Source organism: Amphimedon queenslandica, unplaced genomic scaffold (genome assembly GCF_000090795.2).
Source record: "Amphimedon queenslandica unplaced genomic scaffold, v1.1 AMPQUscaffold_13441, whole genome shotgun sequence".
Classification (NCBI taxonomy): Eukaryota; Metazoa; Porifera; class Demospongiae; order Haplosclerida; family Niphatidae; genus Amphimedon; species Amphimedon queenslandica.
The window spans coordinates 136,771-157,510 of record NW_003546323.1 but is presented as its reverse complement, the minus strand read 5'-3'; the positions used below and the strand labels follow the sequence as shown (position 1 = coordinate 157,510).

The 20,740-nt window shown below is 35.9% G+C and overlaps 7 protein-coding genes and 1 long non-coding RNA gene across 9 annotated transcripts; 5 read left to right on the top strand and 3 right to left on the bottom strand.

Annotated features, from left to right (window-relative positions):
• Positions 1 to 16: 16 nt before the first annotated feature.
• Positions 17 to 3,186, top strand: LOC100631906 (protein LTV1 homolog). Its single transcript, XM_019995498.1, has 12 exons — positions 17 to 96; positions 147 to 278; positions 462 to 590; positions 637 to 721; positions 779 to 879; positions 963 to 1,185; positions 1,304 to 1,335; positions 1,457 to 1,596; positions 2,483 to 2,675; positions 2,723 to 2,786; positions 2,940 to 3,013; positions 3,067 to 3,186. The coding sequence occupies exons 1-12, from the start codon at positions 94 to 96 to the stop codon at positions 3,169 to 3,171; spliced, it is 1,281 nt and encodes a 426-aa protein (XP_019851057.1). The 5' UTR covers positions 17 to 93; the 3' UTR covers positions 3,172 to 3,186.
• Positions 3,187 to 3,191: 5 nt separating this feature from the next.
• On the bottom strand, positions 3,192 to 4,311 carry LOC105312463 (progestin and adipoQ receptor family member 4-like). The gene is made up of 3 exons (XM_011405134.2): positions 4,095 to 4,311; positions 3,757 to 4,044; positions 3,192 to 3,644 (listed from the first exon to the last, which is right to left on the bottom strand). The coding sequence occupies exons 1-3, from the start codon at positions 4,264 to 4,266 to the stop codon at positions 3,277 to 3,279; spliced, it is 828 nt and encodes a 275-aa protein (XP_011403436.1). The 5' UTR covers positions 4,267 to 4,311; the 3' UTR covers positions 3,192 to 3,276.
• A 59-nt stretch (positions 4,312 to 4,370) lies between these two features.
• On the top strand, positions 4,371 to 5,155 carry LOC100634562 (uncharacterized). The gene is made up of 2 exons (XR_898151.2): positions 4,371 to 4,590; positions 4,652 to 5,155. It is a non-coding gene; the product is annotated as an uncharacterized LOC100634562 (long non-coding RNA).
• Positions 5,156 to 5,601: 446 nt separating this feature from the next.
• LOC109581414 (uncharacterized) lies at positions 5,602 to 10,493 on the bottom strand. Its single transcript, XM_019995496.1, has 20 exons — positions 10,347 to 10,493; positions 10,222 to 10,286; positions 9,946 to 10,067; positions 9,775 to 9,887; positions 9,249 to 9,496; positions 8,929 to 9,092; positions 8,644 to 8,728; positions 8,253 to 8,352; positions 8,098 to 8,205; positions 7,927 to 8,054; positions 7,759 to 7,877; positions 7,432 to 7,508; positions 7,157 to 7,306; positions 6,904 to 6,969; positions 6,717 to 6,801; positions 6,574 to 6,667; positions 6,379 to 6,524; positions 6,249 to 6,327; positions 5,969 to 6,065; positions 5,602 to 5,907 (listed from the first exon to the last, which is right to left on the bottom strand). Exons 1-20 carry the CDS (start codon positions 10,438 to 10,440, stop codon positions 5,714 to 5,716), a joined length of 2,334 nt encoding a protein of 777 aa, XP_019851055.1. The 5' UTR covers positions 10,441 to 10,493; the 3' UTR covers positions 5,602 to 5,713.
• A 137-nt stretch (positions 10,494 to 10,630) lies between these two features.
• Positions 10,631 to 12,306, top strand: LOC100631782 (cathepsin L1-like). The gene is made up of 6 exons (XM_003385938.3): positions 10,631 to 10,889; positions 10,963 to 11,106; positions 11,214 to 11,450; positions 11,587 to 11,705; positions 11,888 to 12,043; positions 12,105 to 12,306. The coding sequence occupies exons 1-6, from the start codon at positions 10,665 to 10,667 to the stop codon at positions 12,199 to 12,201; spliced, it is 978 nt and encodes a 325-aa protein (XP_003385986.1). The 5' UTR covers positions 10,631 to 10,664; the 3' UTR covers positions 12,202 to 12,306.
• Positions 12,299 to 14,585, bottom strand: LOC100631656 (FAS-associated factor 2-like). Of its 2 annotated transcripts, none has more exons than XM_019995492.1 (10): positions 14,487 to 14,585; positions 14,254 to 14,441; positions 13,998 to 14,152; positions 13,821 to 13,951; positions 13,663 to 13,748; positions 13,408 to 13,592; positions 13,113 to 13,282; positions 12,838 to 12,927; positions 12,627 to 12,767; positions 12,299 to 12,575 (listed from the first exon to the last, which is right to left on the bottom strand). In XM_019995492.1, exons 1-10 carry the CDS (start codon positions 14,535 to 14,537, stop codon positions 12,408 to 12,410), a joined length of 1,365 nt encoding a protein of 454 aa, XP_019851051.1. In that variant the 5' UTR covers positions 14,538 to 14,585; the 3' UTR covers positions 12,299 to 12,407. The 2 variants fall into 2 exon arrangements, with proteins under 2 accessions (XP_019851051.1, XP_019851052.1); XM_019995493.1 differs by having other exon boundaries at positions 13,821 to 13,936.
• LOC100634436 (COX assembly mitochondrial protein homolog) lies at positions 14,567 to 15,248 on the top strand. The gene is made up of 3 exons (XM_003385959.3): positions 14,567 to 14,782; positions 14,976 to 15,066; positions 15,128 to 15,248. Exons 1-3 carry the CDS (start codon positions 14,614 to 14,616, stop codon positions 15,234 to 15,236), a joined length of 369 nt encoding a protein of 122 aa, XP_003386007.2. The 5' UTR covers positions 14,567 to 14,613; the 3' UTR covers positions 15,237 to 15,248.
• A 33-nt stretch (positions 15,249 to 15,281) lies between these two features.
• LOC100631530 (NADH dehydrogenase [ubiquinone] flavoprotein 1, mitochondrial-like) lies at positions 15,282 to 19,176 on the top strand. The gene is made up of 11 exons (XM_011405119.2): positions 15,282 to 15,379; positions 15,424 to 15,479; positions 15,540 to 15,626; positions 15,794 to 15,948; positions 16,228 to 16,531; positions 16,583 to 16,708; positions 17,503 to 17,671; positions 18,020 to 18,083; positions 18,159 to 18,367; positions 18,633 to 18,742; positions 18,941 to 19,176. The coding sequence occupies exons 1-11, from the start codon at positions 15,340 to 15,342 to the stop codon at positions 19,019 to 19,021; spliced, it is 1,401 nt and encodes a 466-aa protein (XP_011403421.1). The 5' UTR covers positions 15,282 to 15,339; the 3' UTR covers positions 19,022 to 19,176.
• The last annotated feature ends 1,564 nt before the right edge of the window (positions 19,177 to 20,740 follow it).

Here is a 20,740-nt window from a genome sequence, read left to right as displayed (position 1 = left end):
CCCCTCCCTCCTCTAGCTCGGTAGGTCTAAGCCACACCCAAAATAGATTTGGTAGGCGTGGAATATTAATTATTCATAGCCTCGTGTTGCAGAATGGTAAGAAAATTAAGTTTTTGTCCTCTCAGTTCCGTGTTTTTTATTTTCAGGGAAAGAAAAAGAAATTTATCGATAAGAAGAAATCAGTCACTTTCAATCTGGTCCACCGGAGTCAGTCTGACCCGTACTGCAATGATCCTGGGGCATCACAAATGGTACTCACTGAACAAGCCACGCCCTCTGTGAGTCACGTGATCACGTAAAAGGGGACGTAATTTTTATTATGTGTGTGTTAACTTTGATGTATTAGGGGGGGGGGTTCGCTCTACTAATTTCAGATGTACCATTCTACCTCTAACTAAATTAGCTTAAATCATTTAAAGCATTATCATTTATCACGTTTTGGGTATTAACTTTTTCAATAGGTTTTATCGCATGAGGAGCGTCTGACGGAGCAGGAGAAGTATGGTATCGGGTTCCAGGACGAGTATGATTACCTGCAACACCTGAAGGACCCTGCCTCTACCATACAGGCCTCTCTAGACCATCAAAAAGTTAATTATTTATTATTAATTTGTTTATTAATTTGTTTATTTACAGATATTATCGTTCCTTCCTAACGAAGTGTTTGGGAAAGAGGTCAAAGTTGAGGGAGGGAGACTCAATAAAGTGGCTCCTTTAAGAGGTAAAATAATTAAAAATTGACAATATTTTATTATATTTTTTAAATTTTATTTTTAAGGTCCTCAAGTTGATTGGGATCCTGACATTGTGGCCGCTCTTGATAACGATGGTGAGAATGAGAGCCAGGACGAGTTATTAGAAGACGATTTTATACTACAAGTAAGATGATATTTAATATATTATTATTATTATTATTATTATTATTATTATTATTATTATTATTATTATTATTATTATAAAAGGCGAACGGAGGAGAGCCTGGTATTCCGGTATACGTGAATGATAAAAGTTCCATACGTGAGTCAACTGATGACGGTATCCCTTGGTGGAAGAGTAGAGGGGATTTTGATGGAGCTATGGAGGGAGAGTACAGCTCCAGCAGTGAGGAGGAGGAGGAGGAGGAAGAGGGAGGAGGAAGGTTTACTAGTTATTCAATGACGTCAGCAGATGTACCGAGAAATGAAGGTGTCGTCCATGAATAATTAATTAGATAAATGTACTGTAATGTTAATTGAATTAACAGACATTGATAAAACTAAAATGTTGAGCTTACATGTAACTCTCTTCCTCTCTCTCTTTCCAGGATTAAGTATGCTTGATGAAAGATTTGAAGAGGTTAGAAAAGATATGAGCATTAGAATTTGTATATTATATATAATTATATATATATTATTATTATTATTATTATTATTATTATTATTATGTTTATTATTATTATCATTAAATATACATGTAGTTTATGGTTGAATACAATGATGATCAGATTGGTCCTTTAGAAGAGACAGAAGAGTGTAAAGAAGTTGGAGAAATTGAAAATATGTTACTGGAAACTGCGATGGATGAGTTTGATATTAAGCACAAGTCATTGAGGAAAAAGTGAGTCAAGCATTTTTATCAGAAAATTAATTATTGAGAGTGATCTTGGAGTCATTTTTTGGAGAAAAGTGAAGGCTATAGCCTTGGGTATTTTTCAAAAATTGACCCGTTTTTTTAAATGGTCATAACTCATAAATTCTTTGTCGGAATCACCTCAAACTTTCTACATAGCATAAGGACATCAATATGTATCAGAAAATTTAATAAAAATTTTGGGTGATTTCGGAGCCATTTTTTTGAAAAAACCATGGGCTATAATAGCCTTGGGTATTTTTCAAAAATTGACCCGTTTTTTAAAATGGTCATAACTCATAAATTCTTTGTCGGAATCACCTCAAACTTTCTACATAGCATAAGGACATCAATATGTATCAGAAAATCTAATAAAAATTTGGGGTGATTTCGGAGCCATTTTTTTGAAAAAACCATGGGCTATAGCCTTGGGTATTTTTCAAAAATTGACCCGTTTTTTAAAATGGTCATAACTCATAAATTCTTTGTCGGAATCACCTCAAACTTTCTACATAGCATAAGGACATCAATATGTATCAGAAAATCTAATAAAAATTTGGGGTGATTTTGGAGCCATTTTTTTGAAAAAACCATGGGCTATAGCCTTGGGTATTTTTCAAAAATTGACCCGTTTTTTTAAATGGTCATAACTCATAAATTCTTTGTCGGAATCACCTCAAACTTTCTACATAGCATAAGGACATCAATATGTATCAGAAAATGTAATAAAAATTTGGGGTGATTTCGGAGCCATTTTTTGGAAAAAACCATGGGCTATAGCCTTGGGTATTTTCAAAAATTGACCCATTTTTAAAAACAATCATAACTCCAGAATTTGAACTCGGAATCATTAATTTATTATTTTTATCCTTAGACTTGAAAAAGCACAAAACTCTGAAAGAGTCGAAATTGAATATTCCGAAAGTGAAAGTGAAGAGGAACTGTTGATGGAAGCAGGTGGAGGGAGAGAAGGAGAGAGGTGGGACTGTGAAAGCATTTTATCGACTTATTCCAATTTATACAATCACCCTACACTCATCGAGGTACCCTCCTCCGAACAAACTAAAGTAAACTATCGTACATTTGGTATTTCATCATTCACGACACACAACAGACTAGGAAGGAGAGTATGAGTACAGACTGTGATTCAAATGAAGCTACAATAAAGCTAAGAGCAAGTTAGTTATAAGCACAATAATCAGATTAATGTATTACTCTATTGAGCCTTTCTACTATTTATAGTAACAATAGTTCTCCATTTATGGTAACAATATTTTCTATTTATAGTAACAATTTTTTCTATTTATAGTAACAATTTTTTCTATTTATAGTAACAATACGACCCAAGAATGAAAGTGCTGAAGAAAAGAAAGCAAGGAAGCGAGGGGTTAAAAATGAAAGAAGAGTAAGTTGATGTTCAGTAATATTGACTATGTTTGTTTAAAATGTTATTTTTAGGAAAGAAGAAGTATTAAGAAATCAAACAGAGATACATTTAAAAGAGAAGAGTTGAAATTAACAAAACAATTAATAAATAATCCGCCAAAAACATCTTTAATTTGATAATAAAAAATATAAATAAATAAATAAATACAATACTTGTGAAATAAAATAGAACTAAAATGAATTAAAACGATCTAAAATTAACCAAAATTGAGTTCAAAATTATCAAGATTGAGATTGCTCTAAAAGCCATTCCATATCAATAAGAAATCCTTGCCTTGCGAAAATTATACCGAAAGGAATTAAAAAATGCATGATCGTATGACCATTTAAAAAATAATTCATCTTAACATTTGCCAACCATCTCTCAGGGATGTGTAATGCGTTAATGACCACACCCACTGAATTACATATCTCGAGGACAATGAAATAATAGTGCTTTTGACCACACCCATAAGGTGAGAGTCGTATGATGATGACTAGTACTCTAAGGAGAAACTGGAAAGTGAACAGCAGTGACCTTGTCTTCTTGTTGTTGTTGAACATTAAATTATGAAAAATTAGAATGGAGAATATGACATATAGCGAGATACCTTAGAGAGAGAGAAAGAGAAAGAAAAGAGAATGAAGTTAACTTGAATTGTGTAAAATAGTTATGAATAACATCAGCTTGATTTGAAAAGGAGCTAGAAATATGGTCCTTACCTGCTGTCCTTAAAATTGAATAAAAATACAAAGTCACATAAATATTTTCCAATTCTCCAAACGTTGCAAGGAGCCAAATACCAGCAATGTCGATCCTAAGCATCACCAGGTAGACAGGGTAGCCTCCGCTGTGACACATGAAGGTGTGATAGAGGACACTCAAGCCAAATGGGAGAGTAGTGGCAAAGTAATCAATGAGAATGAATAGAGATACCACTGGATTCTGGTTGTACTGCCATACCCTGACATACTGGATGAATGAGAGTAGGAAGAAGATGACAAAAAAGGCTGAGAGGGAGAGACACAAGAAGTTTATGTAAGTGTCTACACTATCTTACCATGACTGTAAATATTCAAAGACTCGTTGTGAGTATAACAGACGCTCTTCATGCAATCCCTTGTACCTAATGGCCTCCTATAGCCACTGGTGATGTACGGGTTGAACTGAAGGTGGGTCGGGAGGGCTTTAAATTTCACTAATTGTGATCCTGCCTCTGAAGAGGAGGCCATTTTGACCTAAAAAGAGAGGGGAGGGGTCAAATAAGCTTTACCGTATGTTTTCTAAATGAAATATTTTCTCCTCATGTTTATAAACAAAAATTATCATTAGCTCTAACGTGTTGAGCACGAGCTACAGTGTTAATCTCTTTCACAGTTTCCTCCAACTCCATTGCTGTTTCATCAGATTCCACTGCCTTTTACTGCCTTTAAGGAGACGCGCAGCTACTTGTCGAACCAAGGAGATGAGCGCAGTGCCTTTTTATGCAGTAAACACCTCTACCCGCTCCCTCGAGAGCCCAAAGAACAGGAGACAGCTTTTATCCACGGACCAAGGTACATTAATAGCCTAGCAATTGACACTTTGTACTCCTTACGTGTCACCTTTTCCTTGTAGTTGAAGGGAAGACCAGAAGCAGCTCTTTTACAACTGCAGGGACAGTAGCTACTAGCTCTCCTCTGGCCAGAGCCAGAACCTCTTCTTATGGAAACTACTTGCATAAAGATCTGAAACATACCTTGGATTCCTTCAGGCAGTAGATCTAAAGTGGCGGCCTCTTGTATTCATAATCTTCAAGCATAATGACTTTATTGCAGACTCGATGCATTATCACGACAATCCTTCTCTCTCTCTCTCTCTCTCTCTCGTGCAGCTATTTTGTATGAGTAATAATGTCCGACTCACTTAAAAGGTGTAATGCCATGCAAATATTTGTAATGTCTGTAACATACAACCCCTAACCTTGTCACCAATTTTTTATATGTATTCTATGTATTTCATATTAATGAAAATACTGTAATTGTTATTATTATTCTTATAATTCTTATTGTTATTTCAACCTGAGTTTTGTGGCTAGACAGCTCAGGAAATCCTTATCTAATTTAAAAAGTGTTGAATACCAGATTAAAGAACAGGTTTTGCAAGCCAGGCACATATCATCATGTACATGTAGGTATAGTATGTTCTTCTTGCTTGATTGTAACTGTACAAGTACATCCTTTCACTGCCAATAGTATTTGGAGTACAGCATCTAGTAATAGATACTTTAAGCTGTTCTGTTGTACAGAAGAAAATGCTCAAGATTAGCAGAGCCAAATTGATACAACAACATGGCTACGATCATCAGGAGTTGCAGTAATTGGAGACTGTTACGACTAAAAAAGAATTTGCTGCTGCTAACTGTATTTAGTCTACAAATTAACAGCATAAGTAAATATAACTCACTAAACTAATTAGGGACCAACCAATACAACATTCTTCTTATACACTGTGGCATTGAACCCAGTTAACCCTCAAATGCATGTAGTAGGAGAGCATTGATCAGCGACATTAATCTTACTCTCAAGTTTGTACGAAAAATCAATTTGCCGTGTGCAACAGGGCTGAAAATTATATAGAAATGTTAAAGACACACCTGTCTATCTTATATTCTCTCTCTTTCCCTCTCTCTCTTTATAATCAAAGTTCATTATGAGATGGCATATGATGTTTGTCTTCATGCGGATCAGAAGTAGCAGGTGGAGGAGGAGGAGGCTGTTCATATTCGTCTCTTGATTTCCGTGTCTCTTTAACTTTCCTCATCTCTTTAAAGGCTTGACTAGGGAAATGTATGCGTGGCTTTGATGGCAACCACGCCACAGTTCCAAGAGTTTCTATAGTAGAATGTTTAATGTGTGGTAGTAGTAACAATGACAAACAATCAACAGTACTGACTGTATATTGGTTGTTTCCCTTTCTCTATGTTAAGCAGAAAGTTATCAATGTCACTGAGTTTGGTTGCTGTCTCAATGCTTAGGTGGTAAACAATTTTCTGCAATTGTAAAAAAAAGGAGGAAATTTATACAACTGGGGAATAGTTAACATTCTCCACTACTCCCACCGGGAGAGTAAACATGTCAACCACTATTGACATGTCCTGCTTTACTACAATTAGAATGACGCTGTGTCAGTGTGTGTGTGTGTGTGCGTGTGTGTGTGTGTGTGTGCAGTGTACCTGGTTATAATCAATGTGTAAAATACACGGGTAGAAATTTGCACCTGCTAACTTTTCTAGTAAATTAGGTCTTTTATTACTAAAAGAGAAAAGAGAGAGGAAATGTCTTTATATGCTTTGAGGATCTTACATGTTGATCCAGTAAATCTTTTGTCTTTTAATCTCATTTATAATCCTCTCTTCAAAACCAGTGAGTTTATAACTTGACGTGAAATATATCGAAATGGAAGAAGACATGTCTACTTGTAACAGACTAGCCACATCTAACTCTCTCTTCTATTTAAAAAAATATGTAAAATAAAATTATAAGCTCTATATAACCCACTGCTGTAGCGCCTGTAGTTCCGTTGAGTGCAGCTGTTAGACTTTTCGTAGTAAAAATTCCTTCAAATGTCCGCCAATTATTTTCTCCTTCTTTTCTAAAGTATACTTCAAATAGAGTGTATAATTGATGGAATTAGATCAAACCTTATCTTGACCGTAGGATAAATAGAAATGTCAAAGAATGAACATACGTCCGTATAAGCGGCGCAATTTACAACTCCCACCTGGACTATAAAAGATAATTGAATAATATTTTAATCAAAATTCCCAATAATCACATCTTTGTACACATCCAGACAGACGTACGTACATACATGTACAAGTTATATACCATTTTCTTCCTTTTCTTCATAAAAATCTATCAAGTGTAGCAGCATTGGTCTGCATTGGAGGCAATCTGAGGAGAGAGAGCAAGAGAGAGAGAGAGAGGGAGAGAAAGGAAGAAGAAAAAAGAACAAAAGGAAATCGATAATCAAAGAGATAGTGATCATTTTAAGATAGGACAGTATCATATGTACGCATCATATGTGTCCATAGCATATCATATTATTATTATGTTAATGTTAAATAACATAAAGTCTTACAAGGAAGGAAGAATCCTATTACTGCTGGATTAGTTGATTCAGTGAATGAGGTAACATTGTCTGAAGTTAGCAGAGGAAGTGGCCCGGCTGTTGTGTAGCCATACAAGTGACCAGCAGTTTCATCTTCTCTTAGGACAGGAAAAGAATCATCTAATGAGAGACCATAAAGAGAGAGGGAGAGAGAGAGAGAGAGAGAAAGAGAGGGAGGGAGAGAAAGAGAGGGAGGGAGAGAGAGAGAGGATTATTATAGCAAAAGACAATATGTCATATCATACAGAATTGCTTCAAATCATGTGAAGTGTCTTCATAAAGTGAAGAAGAATAATGTTCATTAGGATCATCATTCCTAGTCCTACAATAACAAAAAAAAAACAACAACAACAACAATAATAAACAACAACAACAAGATTGATTATATAAATTAAAGTTATTGTTTCATTGTTATCAAACCCAGTGCATAACAAGGAAACAATGAAAGGAATAAATATTATTCTAAAATATATCATTAACCATTAATTTTTTATTCGCCTCACGTAAGTGAAGAATTTAAAAAATGGCAGTCACACAGAGTATAAGATGTAACATTGTGTCGTCCTGCTTACCCTTTAGCCAAGGCAGTCATTAATTCTATCAGTTCTAACAAGTTTATTCCAACCAGCTTAGGGACTTCAAAATGATGAGACTGATAGTATTTAATTAAAACAGTCGGTAACACAGTCGCCTGCAATGGAAATTAAATTATTAATTATAATTATGTTTTATTTATTTACTCCGAGCATTTTGACATCTTGAATATCTTCAGTCTCTACTATGAATGATAATAATCTCTCTCTGATATCATGAACTTCATTAATTGCCTTCTTCAATATCTGCTGGTACTCATCTACTTCTTTACTGCCTGCAGTAGCTCATTATGATGGTGACAGTTACAGCAAGTGTACCTTGATTGCAAAGTATTGCTATCACTGGAGATTCAACATCTCTCAGAGCTGACAGTTGAGATGAGTGAATCACTGCAAATGAAATGTCCTCTCTATTAGTTACACCCTCTACATAATAATATTAATAATAATTACTATTATTATTATTATTGTACCTCTAACATGATGGTCAGGATTAATTAATGATTTCAATAAATTGGTAAGACTCTCCAAAGTATAGTCAATGTATTGGCTGTTAATGTGTACTCCATCATTCTTAAAAATGAAAAGAAATAATAATAATAATAATTATAGCCCCATTTACACTATGCCCTTAAAGCGGTTGAAACCAGTTTAGAAATAAATCAGTTTACGTGTGGACAATTTCAATGCGGTTTAAACTGACTATCTCAAACCACCTCAGGAGGTGGTTTGAGATAATCAAACCTGTTCAAGTACTGAAGCAGCTGCATCATGTATGCAATGTAGCATTGTAAACCGATTCAACCACAGTTAGGTGTGGACACAATTACCGGTAAGTGTAAACGGGGCTTATTAAATTCTTACTTGATCAGGTTCCTGTATAATTATGTATGGGAGGTTAGTCAACATATTTAAATAATATTGTGACATCTTCTCTTCGTACTTGTCACTATAACACACACAAACAGAATAATAAATTTAATATGAAATAGCTCGTGGTTTTTTCAAAAAAATGGTTCCAATATTAACCCAAATTTTTATTAATTTTTTTGATACGCATATAACATTTGAGCTACAAATTATTAAGTTACGACAAAAATTGTGCATGTTATTAATCAATTTAAGTTTAATCAAGCAACATTGCCTTACCCATTTATTGTGATGAATGCAAAGTGCGGCCTGAAAGTTTGAGAGAGTTCAGTGACATACTCATTTAGTATCTCCTTGAGCTGAGTCTCATGATGAAACACCAACACATAGGACAACCCTGAATCCTTGTACGTCCTCTCAATACTCCCGGGGGAGTATTGCAGCTGGAATGAAAATAAAATACAATATTAAAAGAGTAGCATGACAGAGTGAGCATAAATTGGAGGGCAATGAATTTCTTAATTAATGAGACACAAAGAGAAAGAGACAGAGACAGAGACAGAGAAAGAGAGAGAGAGAGAGAGAGGTGTAGTGCTTACTATTGCAGGATAGGAGAGTCTTCTAATGAAACTAATTATCTCTTTCTTTGCCTCTAGTGTCATTGGCGAGTGATGCCTCAGTAAGTGAAGCTCAGTCCATTTTCCTTCAGACACAACCCAAAAGTGAAAGTTGTCTCTGACCGAAGACTGCATATGAGGTGATAAGAGCCGGGACTGTCCCACAACTAGAATCTCAATGGAACTTGGGACCTCATTTGATAGCACAGCATGACAGAATGTGTTATATTCTATAGAAAATATTATAAATACATATAGTATATGGGTTAATCCTGACATTAGGTGCCTTCTAATATAATATTAGTATTTATTCTTATCCTAAATTTATTATTTATTTATTTATTTATTTATTTATGTCTAAAATATATAATTATATAAATATTATATATTTATTTTATTAGTTTATATTCCTTTTTCCTTGTTAGCATAAACACCATTACATTAAAATCCAAGAGCCCCACAAGCTCATTAATACACCAGTATCATTATCATTTAATATTCTACTGACCAGGTGAGTCTTCTCCAATGCTATAGGCCACTACAGTGTCTTTAGTAGCATCAATGAGTTTATCAAACTGCTTTGAGTCAGTTGGCATGTGAACTCGATAAGATGCCACCATTCTGTTATTGTTTAGAGAATTCTAGAGTACACTTTCACATTGCCAATATCCACATTAACCTTATTATTCTGTTAGTGAAGGAGTCTCTCCTTTCATGTGGTTGCATTTCAACGAGTAGCCTGTCTTTTTGAGGACCAACTATCAGGACTGTAGGAGTGATGGTCTCAATATTGCAGCTGTTCTACAGTTAAAAGAATAATAATAATAATAATAATAATAATAATAATAATAATAATATAATAATAATAATAATAATAATAATAATATAATAATAATAATAATAATAATAACAATAATAATGATGATGATGATGATGATGATGCTATTCCTCATACTTCTCCTATTGAATATACTGAAGAGCCTTCGAGTGCACTAGTTATGTCATGACGCCACTCTCCAACTGCATATGATGCATGGAAAATGTTTTAAAAATATTTTACTTTATATTTAATATCATTACTTGAAGATTCTATACAGAATGTAATTGACACTCCCAGATCTGCTCCTCTCGCTAACAGAGACAGAGAGAACAGCAATGAAAGGATTTTAAGCATTTTCTCCTTGATCTTGTCCCTATTATTATCAATACAGGCCCACTAAAATAGAAAGTTTATGGGTGTGGCTCATTACTCAATAATTAATAATTATCATAGTCAGTTATCTAACTATTTTAATGGTTAACTAACTACTAATTAGTTATAGTTAAATAACTACTGATAGTGTGAGTATAAGATTTTATGTAAATGCTGCAAGATTGCCAGTTCTGAAGTGAGAGAAGATGATGCTGTACCTACTAGCAGTCATTGGATTATTGTATGGAGGAGCCCATTCACTGACTGACGAGGAGTGGGAGCAATGGAAGATAACTCACAGGAAAACTTATCAAAATGTAGCAGTTGAGGAAAGCAGGAGACAAGTATGGTCAAGCAACTATAAATTGATACAAGAGCACAATATGAAGGAGAGCTCATTCAAGCTGGCTTTGAATCACTTTGCAGACTTAGTAAGAAATGGGTCACATATCATAAAGTTCATATCATCATTATTATTATTATTATCATTATTATTATTGATAGACTAATGATGAGTACACTGAGAAGTATCTCTCATCATTTGATCTTGAGGGCTTCAAGAGGAACATGATGAACGAGTCACTCCATGCTAACAATGCTAAAGCAGATACTGCTGTGGACTGGAGAGATAGAGGAGCAGTTACTTCAGTAAGAATTTGAGATTTATACACCTGCACAGTTATCATCTCTCTCTCTCTCTCTCTCTCTCTCTCTCTCTGTCATTTGTACTCACAACACATCTTTATTTATTTCAGGTTAAAAACCAAGGGCAATGTGGTAGTTGTTGGGCATTCAGTGCAACTGGTGCATTAGAAGCTATGCATTTCCTAAATAAAGGGACACTAGTCTCCCTCAGTGAGCAACAGTTGGTGGATTGTTCTTATCGGTATGGGAATGCTGGGTGTCAAGGTGGGCTGATGGACAGAGCATTTGCTTATGTTCGCAATAAAGGGTATATCTGCTCTGAGGAGAGTTATCCATATGTTGGCTATGTAAGTGGATCCACACAGAACAGTAACTATGTTGACAAGCACAGTAGTTCTATTATGTACCCATTCATACTACAATGAGAGAGCAGGGTGTGAACTAGTCTATTAATGGCAGTCAATCATGTGAGCTTCCAATTAGATGTGGGCCTGCAAGTCCAGCTCATGCTCCCCTGCTGCTTCCTGCAGAGGATACAAGAACATAGCGTCTGGGGATGAGGAGAGTCTAACTAATGCAGTCTCTTCTGTAGGAACTGTCAGGTAATTATCACTTAATGGTAGTACAGACATTTTAAGAGACTGCCCTCTGGTTTTGGGAATATGGTGGTCTTACAAGAGAAGTGGGTTAGTTTTAAACATGAAGTAGATCTAGTCTCTTTTCATTTTCTCAAGAGGGGGGGGACTAATCATTAATACTTTATATCTGGCTTCTTTTCTTGTAGTGTTGCAATTGATGCTTCAAGATATTCGTTCCAGTTTTATTCAAGTGGTGTATTTTATGATAGCGACTGCAGTAGCAGCAGATTGAATCATGGCGTCCTTGTAGTGGGCTACGGCACATACTATGATGGAACAGAGTACTACATTGTTAAGAACAGGTATTGCTATTATTAATGTAAAAAAATGATTCACCGTAGCCATGTGTATTTGTGCTAATAGTTGGAGCAGTGATTGGGGTGATAAAGGATATGTGCTAATGGCTAGAAATAAAGACAACAACTGTGGGATTGCATCTGCAGCTTCGTATCCAGTTTAGGAGACAATGGAAGACTTTAATTTGCTGTTAATATATTAGGTATTTTTGTTCCTGTATAGTTTGTATTCTTGTGTTATCTGCAGTGGTATCTTCATTATTTAGAAAGAGGCGTCATTCAGTGTTGCTAATAATAATAATTTTATATTTTTATTATGACAACAATAATTATTAATGATTATCATAGATGTATCATGAATTATAATATTCTAATCAGTGTTATATTGGACAAACAGGAGACATTTCTTTCCGAGATTTAGTGCATCCAAACTTGGACCTCCATCTTCATTGCAGACTACTTCTTGACGTGGATAATTGCTAACCAGTACGAACCTCTCGTTAATATCTTCGTGTGAGTACACTAAATCATATAGCGACTGATTTAAAATAAAAAGAATAATAATGACTACAAGATGAAAATGATATACTTGTAAAAGGTCGCTTGGACTAAATTTCCTTTCCAGCCTAGTACTATTAGGTAACCGAATCACAAAATGTATTGCGTCAGAATCGGACACTGGCTCTGGTGGCAAGCGATTTCTTCTCATCTCTTTCTCTAATAGGAATTGCTACAGAAAAGAAGAAACGAGTTAACGAAAGAGAGAGAGAGGGAGAAAGGAAGGAGGCTATAACAATTACTTTTCTGTTCTTTTCTTCTTCCATTTCTCTCATTCTTTCTCTCTCTTCTTTCTCTCGGGCTCGCTGCTGCTCTTCTTCACGTTTACGAGCCTAAAAATAGAAAGAGATCTCTCACTAAAAATGCTAAACTAAAGTGACACAAAAATTAATAATATCATTAAAAATGAAGAGCCAAACAACAAGAACATCATAAAAATGCTAAAAATTAGCTAACACACACACACAATTAAAAGTGGACTACAGGCAATTGATATGTACTAAAATCAAGGGGTTACCTTTTCTTGATCAGCTTGTAAAGATTTCAAATATTCTTCTTCCTGCTCTCTCCTAATCTGTTGATCTAGTGTCCGCTGTTCCCTCTCAGTTCGGAGGACGATCAGCTCCGGCTCATTAATCATTATTAATTGATTTAACCTGTCGATAAGACTAGGCAATGCTGTGTAGCCTAAATTTGTAATAATCAAATAAAATAAAAAGAAAGAGGCACTTTATTAGTGACAAAATTTTTAATGGGCAAATCTCAAAATTAAAAAAATTAAGGGGGAAATTATAAAAATTTGTTAAATTTACCTTCAAACCTGCCCACTACAGTCATTCTTGATCCTCTTAGCATAATAAGAGAGAGAAATGGATACCTGCTTTCTCTTAGTATGTATGAGACACGAGCTCCTTCCTCGCTATTGACGTCAACTCCAAACAACAAGATATTCTTTGCAATTAGAAATAAATGGAACTCTTCGCTAGCAAGCACCTCACTACAATAAAACAACAATAAACAACAACAATAAACAACAACAATAAACAATTAATTAATGTTTTACTAACCGGCAGAAAGTGGGCGTGTCTTCGTGTCCTGCCGAGTGAAGATAAACAAGGAGAAATTTTAACTCTTTCTTAGCTACCTCAAGAGCCTATAGAGGAAGAAAAGGAACCAGTTATTTACTAAATAATTAATTATTACAACTATAATTAATAATAATTACATCTCCGTAGCTGGAATCCATAAACGGGACATTAGAGTTATAGTCTCGCTGAAACTGGGCAATGAACTCACTGACGTCTCTCAGTGGATCTGCAGCTGGACCTGGCAGCCTGTTACCTAAAAACAATTGTACTGAGAGGTGGGCATTAATTAGAAGAGCTGGTAGAGGGGTACATACGTATCAATTGAGTGAGTTCATTGATTGTTGAGATGATGAGACGAACCGGAAAGAAAGCCCAGCCCATTAGCCATTCCCACCATCCTGTTGTCCTACTACCTCCAGCCCTCAGGACTCTTTCATCTTCTACTCCACCCAATGCCCCTCCTCTTGATCTATAAATAGAACAGGATAATAGTCTAATAATAGAACTAAACCTCAACCCCATAATTGACATTGATTCTATTTTTAGATCACAAGTAATGATCCACCCAACCTTGATCTTAGTTCTGATGATATTGCAGGTGGAGGGGGAGAGGGAAAGGGCTGCATAGGAGGCATTGTAAAGACAGGCTGGCCAGTTTCTTGAATAGCTATGGCGTCTTGTACAGATGACTCAAGATTCCAGTTATGAGTCTCTAGTAACCTTCTGGACTGATCAGAATCAGTCATACCAGTTACCTCCTAGCAATTAAAGGTATAAGGACATTAATTCATAGCATTCCATACTTGAAAATGAGCTAGAATTGATTCTCTGTCATTTTCCTCTTCATCCGCCATCTTTGATTATGCCACGCCTACCTACTCTCACGCTCAATTAAATATAGTAGGTGTGGTTCAGGGCACGTGCGCTCACATGGCAGCAGAGAAAGAGAAAGGAGGAAGGGAAAGAGGAGGAGACGGTAGCTTCAATGAAATAGTTAAGTATCCAAAGGGAGATGATTTGAGGGTAGTAGAGAAAGATGTTCTGATTCCTAAAATTATGAGAGAAAAGGCAATGAAGAGGTGCAGTGCTGAAGTCAAAGGTGCTAAAATAGTAATAATAATAATAATAATAATAATAATAATAATAATAATAATACTATCAGCGGTAGTAGTATTTGTCTGCCTTGTGTAAATGTTAAAGCTAATGTTTTGCTGCCTCCTGTATGTGTATCATTGAATGAGAAGATCAATTCTTTTCGTACTAATTTTCGAATTCTAATTGATTTTGTTTAGAATTTGAGGACTGTATGAGAGGAAGGACGATATCTGCTGTTTGGGCGTGTCAGAAAACAAACAAGCAAATGCAAGACTGTTTAACTGCACTGTAAGACATGATCAAGATTATCATTATTATTAACTAATCAATCAATGTGTTATTCCTGTAGCTTTAAGAATGAGGAATTTCAAGAAGAATGCAAGAGAGAGTATCTTCAAAAAAGAGAAGAGTATCGTAGAACTGGAATCAAACAAAAAGACATTAAAATGTCAAATTAATAATTAGAAAATTCATTAGTAGGTAATTAATTGTTATGGGCGTGGTCAAGACTGATTAGTTAATGTGGGCGTGGTCACTCTTTATAGGCGTGTCAGAATTAAAATGGCCGCTTTGAGAGTTGCTTTGAACCGCTCTGTTAAAAGTAAGCATAAATTTATATGCAAGTTTATATCACGAATATTGTAGGGACCACTCTTTATAGGACATTAGCTTCATCTGGTCCGGGGAAAGAAGAGAAAACGGTAACGAATAGAGAGATTGGCAACACGGACTGTTATGTATTATTACAAATTATTATGCAGAGTTATGGTAATCTGAAAGATCAAGACAGAATATTTACAAACTTGTACGGGAGGCACGACTGGAAACTGAAAGGAGCTCTTTCACGCGTAAGACGATAACTAAGCAATAAAAATAAACAAATTGACTGATAAACAATTTAAATAAACAAGCACGAGGTGTGACAATTAAACTACGATTAGCCGCGCCTGCTGAGAGTTTCGTTAATATTATTATTCAGCAAGAGCTCATTATATCTTTTTAATATCACTTTTAGGGTGACTGGTACAAGACAAAGGAAATTATTTTAAAAGGAAGAGATTGGATAGTGAAGGAGATAAAGGAGAGTGGGTTGAGGGGGCGTGGTGGGGCGGGGTTCCCTACTGGACTCAAGTGGGGTTTCATGCCACCTGACGACAAGAAAGACGACAGGTACTTGCGTATATGTACATTGCATTTGTAATAGGAAATGTATCAGAAAATATCATAAAAATGGAGAATTCTCTATTTTTCATTTTTGGCGAAATTTGGCTGATGACCCTGTACTATAGTACATGGTCTTCGACCAGATTTTTGAGCAACTTTAAAAATTCATAAAAATCTAATTTTAATTGGAATCAGCTCAAAATTTCTACACAACACAAGAACACATATATGCATCAGGAACTGTCATAAAATTTGGTAGTTACTTGATATCCTGTTATCCCATAGACCCAGTTATTTGGTTGTTAACGCTGATGAAGGGGAACCAGGAACCTGCAAGGACCGAGAGATAATGCGACACGATCCTCACAAACTCGTTGAGGGTTGTCTTGTAGCCGGCCGAGCAATGGGAGCGAGAGCAGCTTACATCTACATAAGAGGAGAGTTCTATAACGAAGCCAGTAACATGCAACACGCGATACTTGAAGCATACGAAGCCGGTCTCATTGGAAGGAACGCCTGTGGTTCTGGGTATGATTTTGATGTTTACATGCATCGTGGAGCAGGGGCTTATATCTGCGGAGAAGAAACCGTAACTTTATTATAATTTTATTTATTATTTTGTAATAAATATTATTTTTAGGCATTGATAGAGAGTTTGGAGGGAAAACAAGGCAAGCCAAGACTCAAACCTCCTTTCCCAGCTGCTATTGGAGTCTTTGGCTGTCCCACTACTGTGGCTAATGTTGAAACTGTAGCCGTAGCACCTGTAAGTATATACATGTATGTAATTTTTTTCATTTTTTTGATATTGACATAACTCGATCTCTATGTGCATTTATATGCCCAAACACTCGCACATACTTTGTAATTGATTCAAATTTCAAATATTCAAGCAATGACTGTGTGGTCTGCTGTGTTAATAGTTTGAATATCTTGCTCAATCTTCCGTCTGTTTATTGGGATACCAGTATAAGCACTGCCAGTCATCCATTTGATATTAGCAATACTTCAATCCAATAAACGATTACTTAGTTCTTATTGTAAGGGGCTGAGATCAGAAGCGATCCTGTCATTGTTGCCATTATTTGAAGTTTGTTTTATGTGAAATGAAGCAAACAGGAACACTTTGTTTAACGGATTTGACTGAACACTCAACCCCTTGTTCTCATGTTCCAAATGAGATTCACACCTTTTGACTTGTCCAACCGTGTATCAAATATGATATTATTATTTTATAATACGGTGATATTGAAGATAAAAATCTATAGAATCTACAAGTACATGCACATGAATACTTGGTATTTCTGTTGCTTTCTTGTTATTGTGATTGGTTTAATATGGCTCCCCACATTGACCTGTATTGACTGATGCCTTTATAATTCTTATTTCCATAAAGCTTCTGGTCACAATAGTTACATGTATATGTACAAACTAGTCTCTACTTGATATAATGGACACTTTGGTATAATAAAGTTTATTTGTTATACAGAAGTGTTATATACAGTACATATGTACATGTACTTCTTTTATAGATCATATGTACATGTACTTCTTTTATAGATCATATGCAGGAGAGGTGGGTCGTGGTTTGCTTCGTTTGGGCGTGAGAGGAACCGAGGGACGAAGCTGTTTAATATAAGCGGACATGTTAACAACCCGTGCACTGTTGAGGAAGAGATGTCGGTCCCTTTGAAGGATCTAATTGAGAGACATGCTGGAGGAGTGAGAGGTAAGAGTAACTGATTCATTATTGAGCTGGTTATGTTGTTGTTGTTAAATTGTCAGGTAATGTTATTATTTTGTAAGTAATTTGTCACTATTCTTGTACCAATTAATCATATCATTGTTTAGTTGTTTGTGATATTGCTGAAGTTATCTTGTGTTGCATGTACTTGTACACGTGTGTAGATTTTAAGTCTCCCATACATCAGTCAATCCTGTTGCAGTCAATCTGCTGTTACTAACTTTGATGTTTTAGCAACATATGTTACCTAGCATAGAATGGGCTAGGCAACAATATTGCTTGAAGATCAAAGTAGATTATATTATATTTTATTATTATTATTATTATTATTAGGTGGGTGGGACAATCTCCTAGCTGTCATACCTGGTGGCTCATCTACACCACTTATACCTAAATCGTAAGAAATAAAATATAATTGTATCACTATTATTATTATTATTATTATTATTATTATTGTCATTACTTCTTCTAGTGTCTGTGATACTGTTCTGATGGATTTTGATGCTCTAGTTGAAGAACACTCGGCTCTTGNGACAGCAGCTGTCATTGTAATGGACAAGAGTGCTGATGTGGTCCGATCCATAGCAAGACTCATAGAGTTTTATAAACACGAGAGTTGTGGTCAGTGCACCCCATGTAGGGAGGGAACAGGCTGGATGACTAGCATAATGTACAGATTTGGTAGGTTGACATCCATTCTTAAAATTACTAGTACAGAAAATGTGTAGATTTGGCAGGTTGGCATACATTTTTAGCATTTCTGGTCTTGTTACTGCAAAGTGTTTAAACAGCCTTTGGCATGGGAATAATTCTTATTTATTATACTTTTAATTACTACTACTATTGTTGGTAGCAATACTTTATTATTATTATTATTAATCTGTGACTATTACATTATTGTTCCAGTTATACTTTATTTTATAACGATTCATGTTTTTCTTTCCAGTCGAAGGAAAAGCCAAACCATCAGAGATTGACATGCTACAGGAACTAAGCAAACAGATAGAGGGTCACACTATCTGTGCTTTGGGAGACGGAGCAGCCTGGCCTGTCCAGGTACTGTACCCATTTATTATGTATAACATGTACTACATATACATGTAGTTAATAAATAATACTCCAACAGTTAATGAAATTATGTGCTTGTACTTGTACAATAATGGGTGGTTGTCAGCCACCTAAAGTATGTAATTATAATTGTACTCTTAAACTTCCTCCTCTCTCTCTCTCTCTCTCTCCCTCTCTCCCTTAAAGGGATTAATAAGACACTTTAGACCAGAGCTAGAATCAAGGATGGCCCAATATGAAAAAATGCGAGCAAATTCAACATCTTAATAACTAATGGCAAACTTGTAAACTACTTTACTACTACTAATAATAATTTAATATACTGCTATGTGTACACTTAAAACCTGCTTTGTTATTAAATATTGCCCATATATAATTCGTATTAAAGTATTTAGTAGCTAAATTGCTTCCTTCTATAATTGTATTTTCCCAGTTGCTGGATATATTGTAACACGATTACCTGCTGTGTCTTTGACACTCTGTAAACAATTGACACTATCTCTAAATAAATTAATGAAAATATTTGGTACACCTGTAGCCAAAGTATAATGGAGTGTGGGACTCAAAAACATTGCAGACATTACATGATCATTCTTCCATTTAGTACACTGATATGTACTGTACATATTATAACTAAATCATAGCATCTTTAGTACACAACAGCACTGCAGTGAAGGATTACATGTACATGTTGATGTATTGTCAGCATGTACTGTAGTGTTAGGTCAGGGGACTTGTTTTTCAAACATAGACATTCCAATTGGAATAACATGTGTATGTACACGTACTGTGTAAAGTTTTGGTCTGTATAATCCCTCTCATCTCTTTTCATGTATCCTACTTACAATAGAGAAGTTTTTAATACTCCTCCTTAATGTTGACGAATATTAATAATAATAATAATAATAATAATAGAAAATGAATGATGAAATTTTAGATATTTTGATTTGAGTAATAATAATAATAATAATATAATTATTTGTAAGGCTCAACAAACATTGATGCGTTTTAGTTTGTTGAAAGGTGCGAATGATGAACAATCTGAGAGCTCCTCACAGAGCAGGTGTAATATAATAAAGATACTCCTTCCCCTGGAGAATCCAGACTAACGCTCGGCCATATTGGCCCTCCGTCGAAAGACACCGGGTTACCATAGTCCTCTCCGTTCTTTGTCCATTGGATTTCATTCGAATCAAAGTCAACTTTCAAGCCGACTGTGTCACCACGGCCGAACCCACTAACGTACACGTCATCATGTACCATGGTAGCTTCGTATTCAAAGCGTCCCGAGTGAAAGTTCCCGTTGTTCCGACGAGCTATTTCCCCTTTACGGAAAGGGTGTGGGTTCCCGTCCCAAACGGTCTTGCACTTTTTTAGCCAGCGGAACCTGTTGACCACGCCTACTTGTATCCATCCAGGTATTCGAGAGTTCTCAATGTATAGTATCCAGGCACAGCGACCACTGGTCACTCCTCTGTTGTGTGGGGTCTTAAGAACTGTCGTTGAATAGGACTTACCATTGTAGACTATTGTTCTGCCACTGTTTGAGAATGAAACCCCTGGTTCAGCCATACTCTTGTCAAATACTGGTGCTAGCATGAATTCAACGGATTCCTTCAAGTCTTCACTGATGGATAGTCTCTCGATGTCCATCGGTGTTTTGAGTGCAGTTGCAATACATAAACTTGCAAGGTCTTGTAGTGATGCTGGTTGCTGCTTCTGGAGGTTATTCGAGGATCTTTGCCGGACCCATTCGTTCATTTCCCTCGCTTCTTTCTCTACTCTTCTCGTTACTTCCTTTTTGAGAGCCTCCTCTGCTTCTTGTTGCTCTGTAAAGGAGCGGGTCCGGCGGAGTGTCCCTCTCTTTTCTTTCTTCCCGAGGCTCCCCAGTGTAGATGACGACCCGCCACTGATTCCTAGTGTAGCTAGTGATCCAGCTTTCTTTATCATTGGTAAGTCATGGCCGGAGACTCTAGTGCTAGTACA

Coding starts and splice junctions, on each gene's coding strand:
- LOC100631906 (XM_019995498.1), top strand. Junction 722..778: donor TAAAGTGGCTCCTTTAAGAG/GTAAAATAATTA, acceptor TTTATTTTTAAG/GTCCTCAAGTTGATTGGGAT. Junction 2,787..2,939: donor TACAATAAAGCTAAGAGCAA/GTTAGTTATAAG, acceptor TTCTATTTATAG/TAACAATACGACCCAAGAAT.
- LOC105312463 (XM_011405134.2), bottom strand. CDS start 4,266: ATGGCCTCCTCTTCAGAGGCAGGATCACAATTAGTGAAATTTAAAGCC. Junction 4,045..4,094: donor TTTGAATATTTACAGTCATG/GTAAGATAGTGT, acceptor TCTCCCTCTCAG/CCTTTTTTGTCATCTTCTTC. Junction 3,645..3,756: donor TTCAATTTTAAGGACAGCAG/GTAAGGACCATA, acceptor TCTCTCTCTAAG/GTATCTCGCTATATGTCATA.
- LOC109581414 (XM_019995496.1), bottom strand. CDS start 10,440: ATGCTTAAAATCCTTTCATTGCTGTTCTCTCTGTCTCTGTTAGCGAGA. Junction 8,206..8,252: donor TCCTGACCATCATGTTAGAG/GTACAATAATAA, acceptor ATTATTATGTAG/AGGGTGTAACTAATAGAGAG. Junction 7,509..7,758: donor ATGACTGCCTTGGCTAAAGG/GTAAGCAGGACG, acceptor TTGTTATTGTAG/GACTAGGAATGATGATCCTA.
- LOC100631782 (XM_003385938.3), top strand. CDS start 10,665: ATGATGCTGTACCTACTAGCAGTCATTGGATTATTGTATGGAGGAGCC. Junction 10,890..10,962: donor TGAATCACTTTGCAGACTTA/GTAAGAAATGGG, acceptor TATTATTGATAG/ACTAATGATGAGTACACTGA. Junction 11,706..11,887: donor TCTTCTGTAGGAACTGTCAG/GTAATTATCACT, acceptor CTTTTCTTGTAG/TGTTGCAATTGATGCTTCAA.
- LOC100631656 (XM_019995492.1), bottom strand. CDS start 14,537: ATGGCGGATGAAGAGGAAAATGACAGAGAATCAATTCTAGCTCATTTT. Junction 12,928..13,112: donor TACAAGCTGATCAAGAAAAG/GTAACCCCTTGA, acceptor TTCTATTTTTAG/GCTCGTAAACGTGAAGAAGA. Junction 12,768..12,837: donor AAGAAGAAAAGAACAGAAAA/GTAATTGTTATA, acceptor TCTTTTCTGTAG/CAATTCCTATTAGAGAAAGA.
- LOC100634436 (XM_003385959.3), top strand. CDS start 14,614: ATGGCAGCAGAGAAAGAGAAAGGAGGAAGGGAAAGAGGAGGAGACGGT. Junction 14,783..14,975: donor GTGCAGTGCTGAAGTCAAAG/GTGCTAAAATAG, acceptor GATTTTGTTTAG/AATTTGAGGACTGTATGAGA. Junction 15,067..15,127: donor CAAGACTGTTTAACTGCACT/GTAAGACATGAT, acceptor TTATTCCTGTAG/CTTTAAGAATGAGGAATTTC.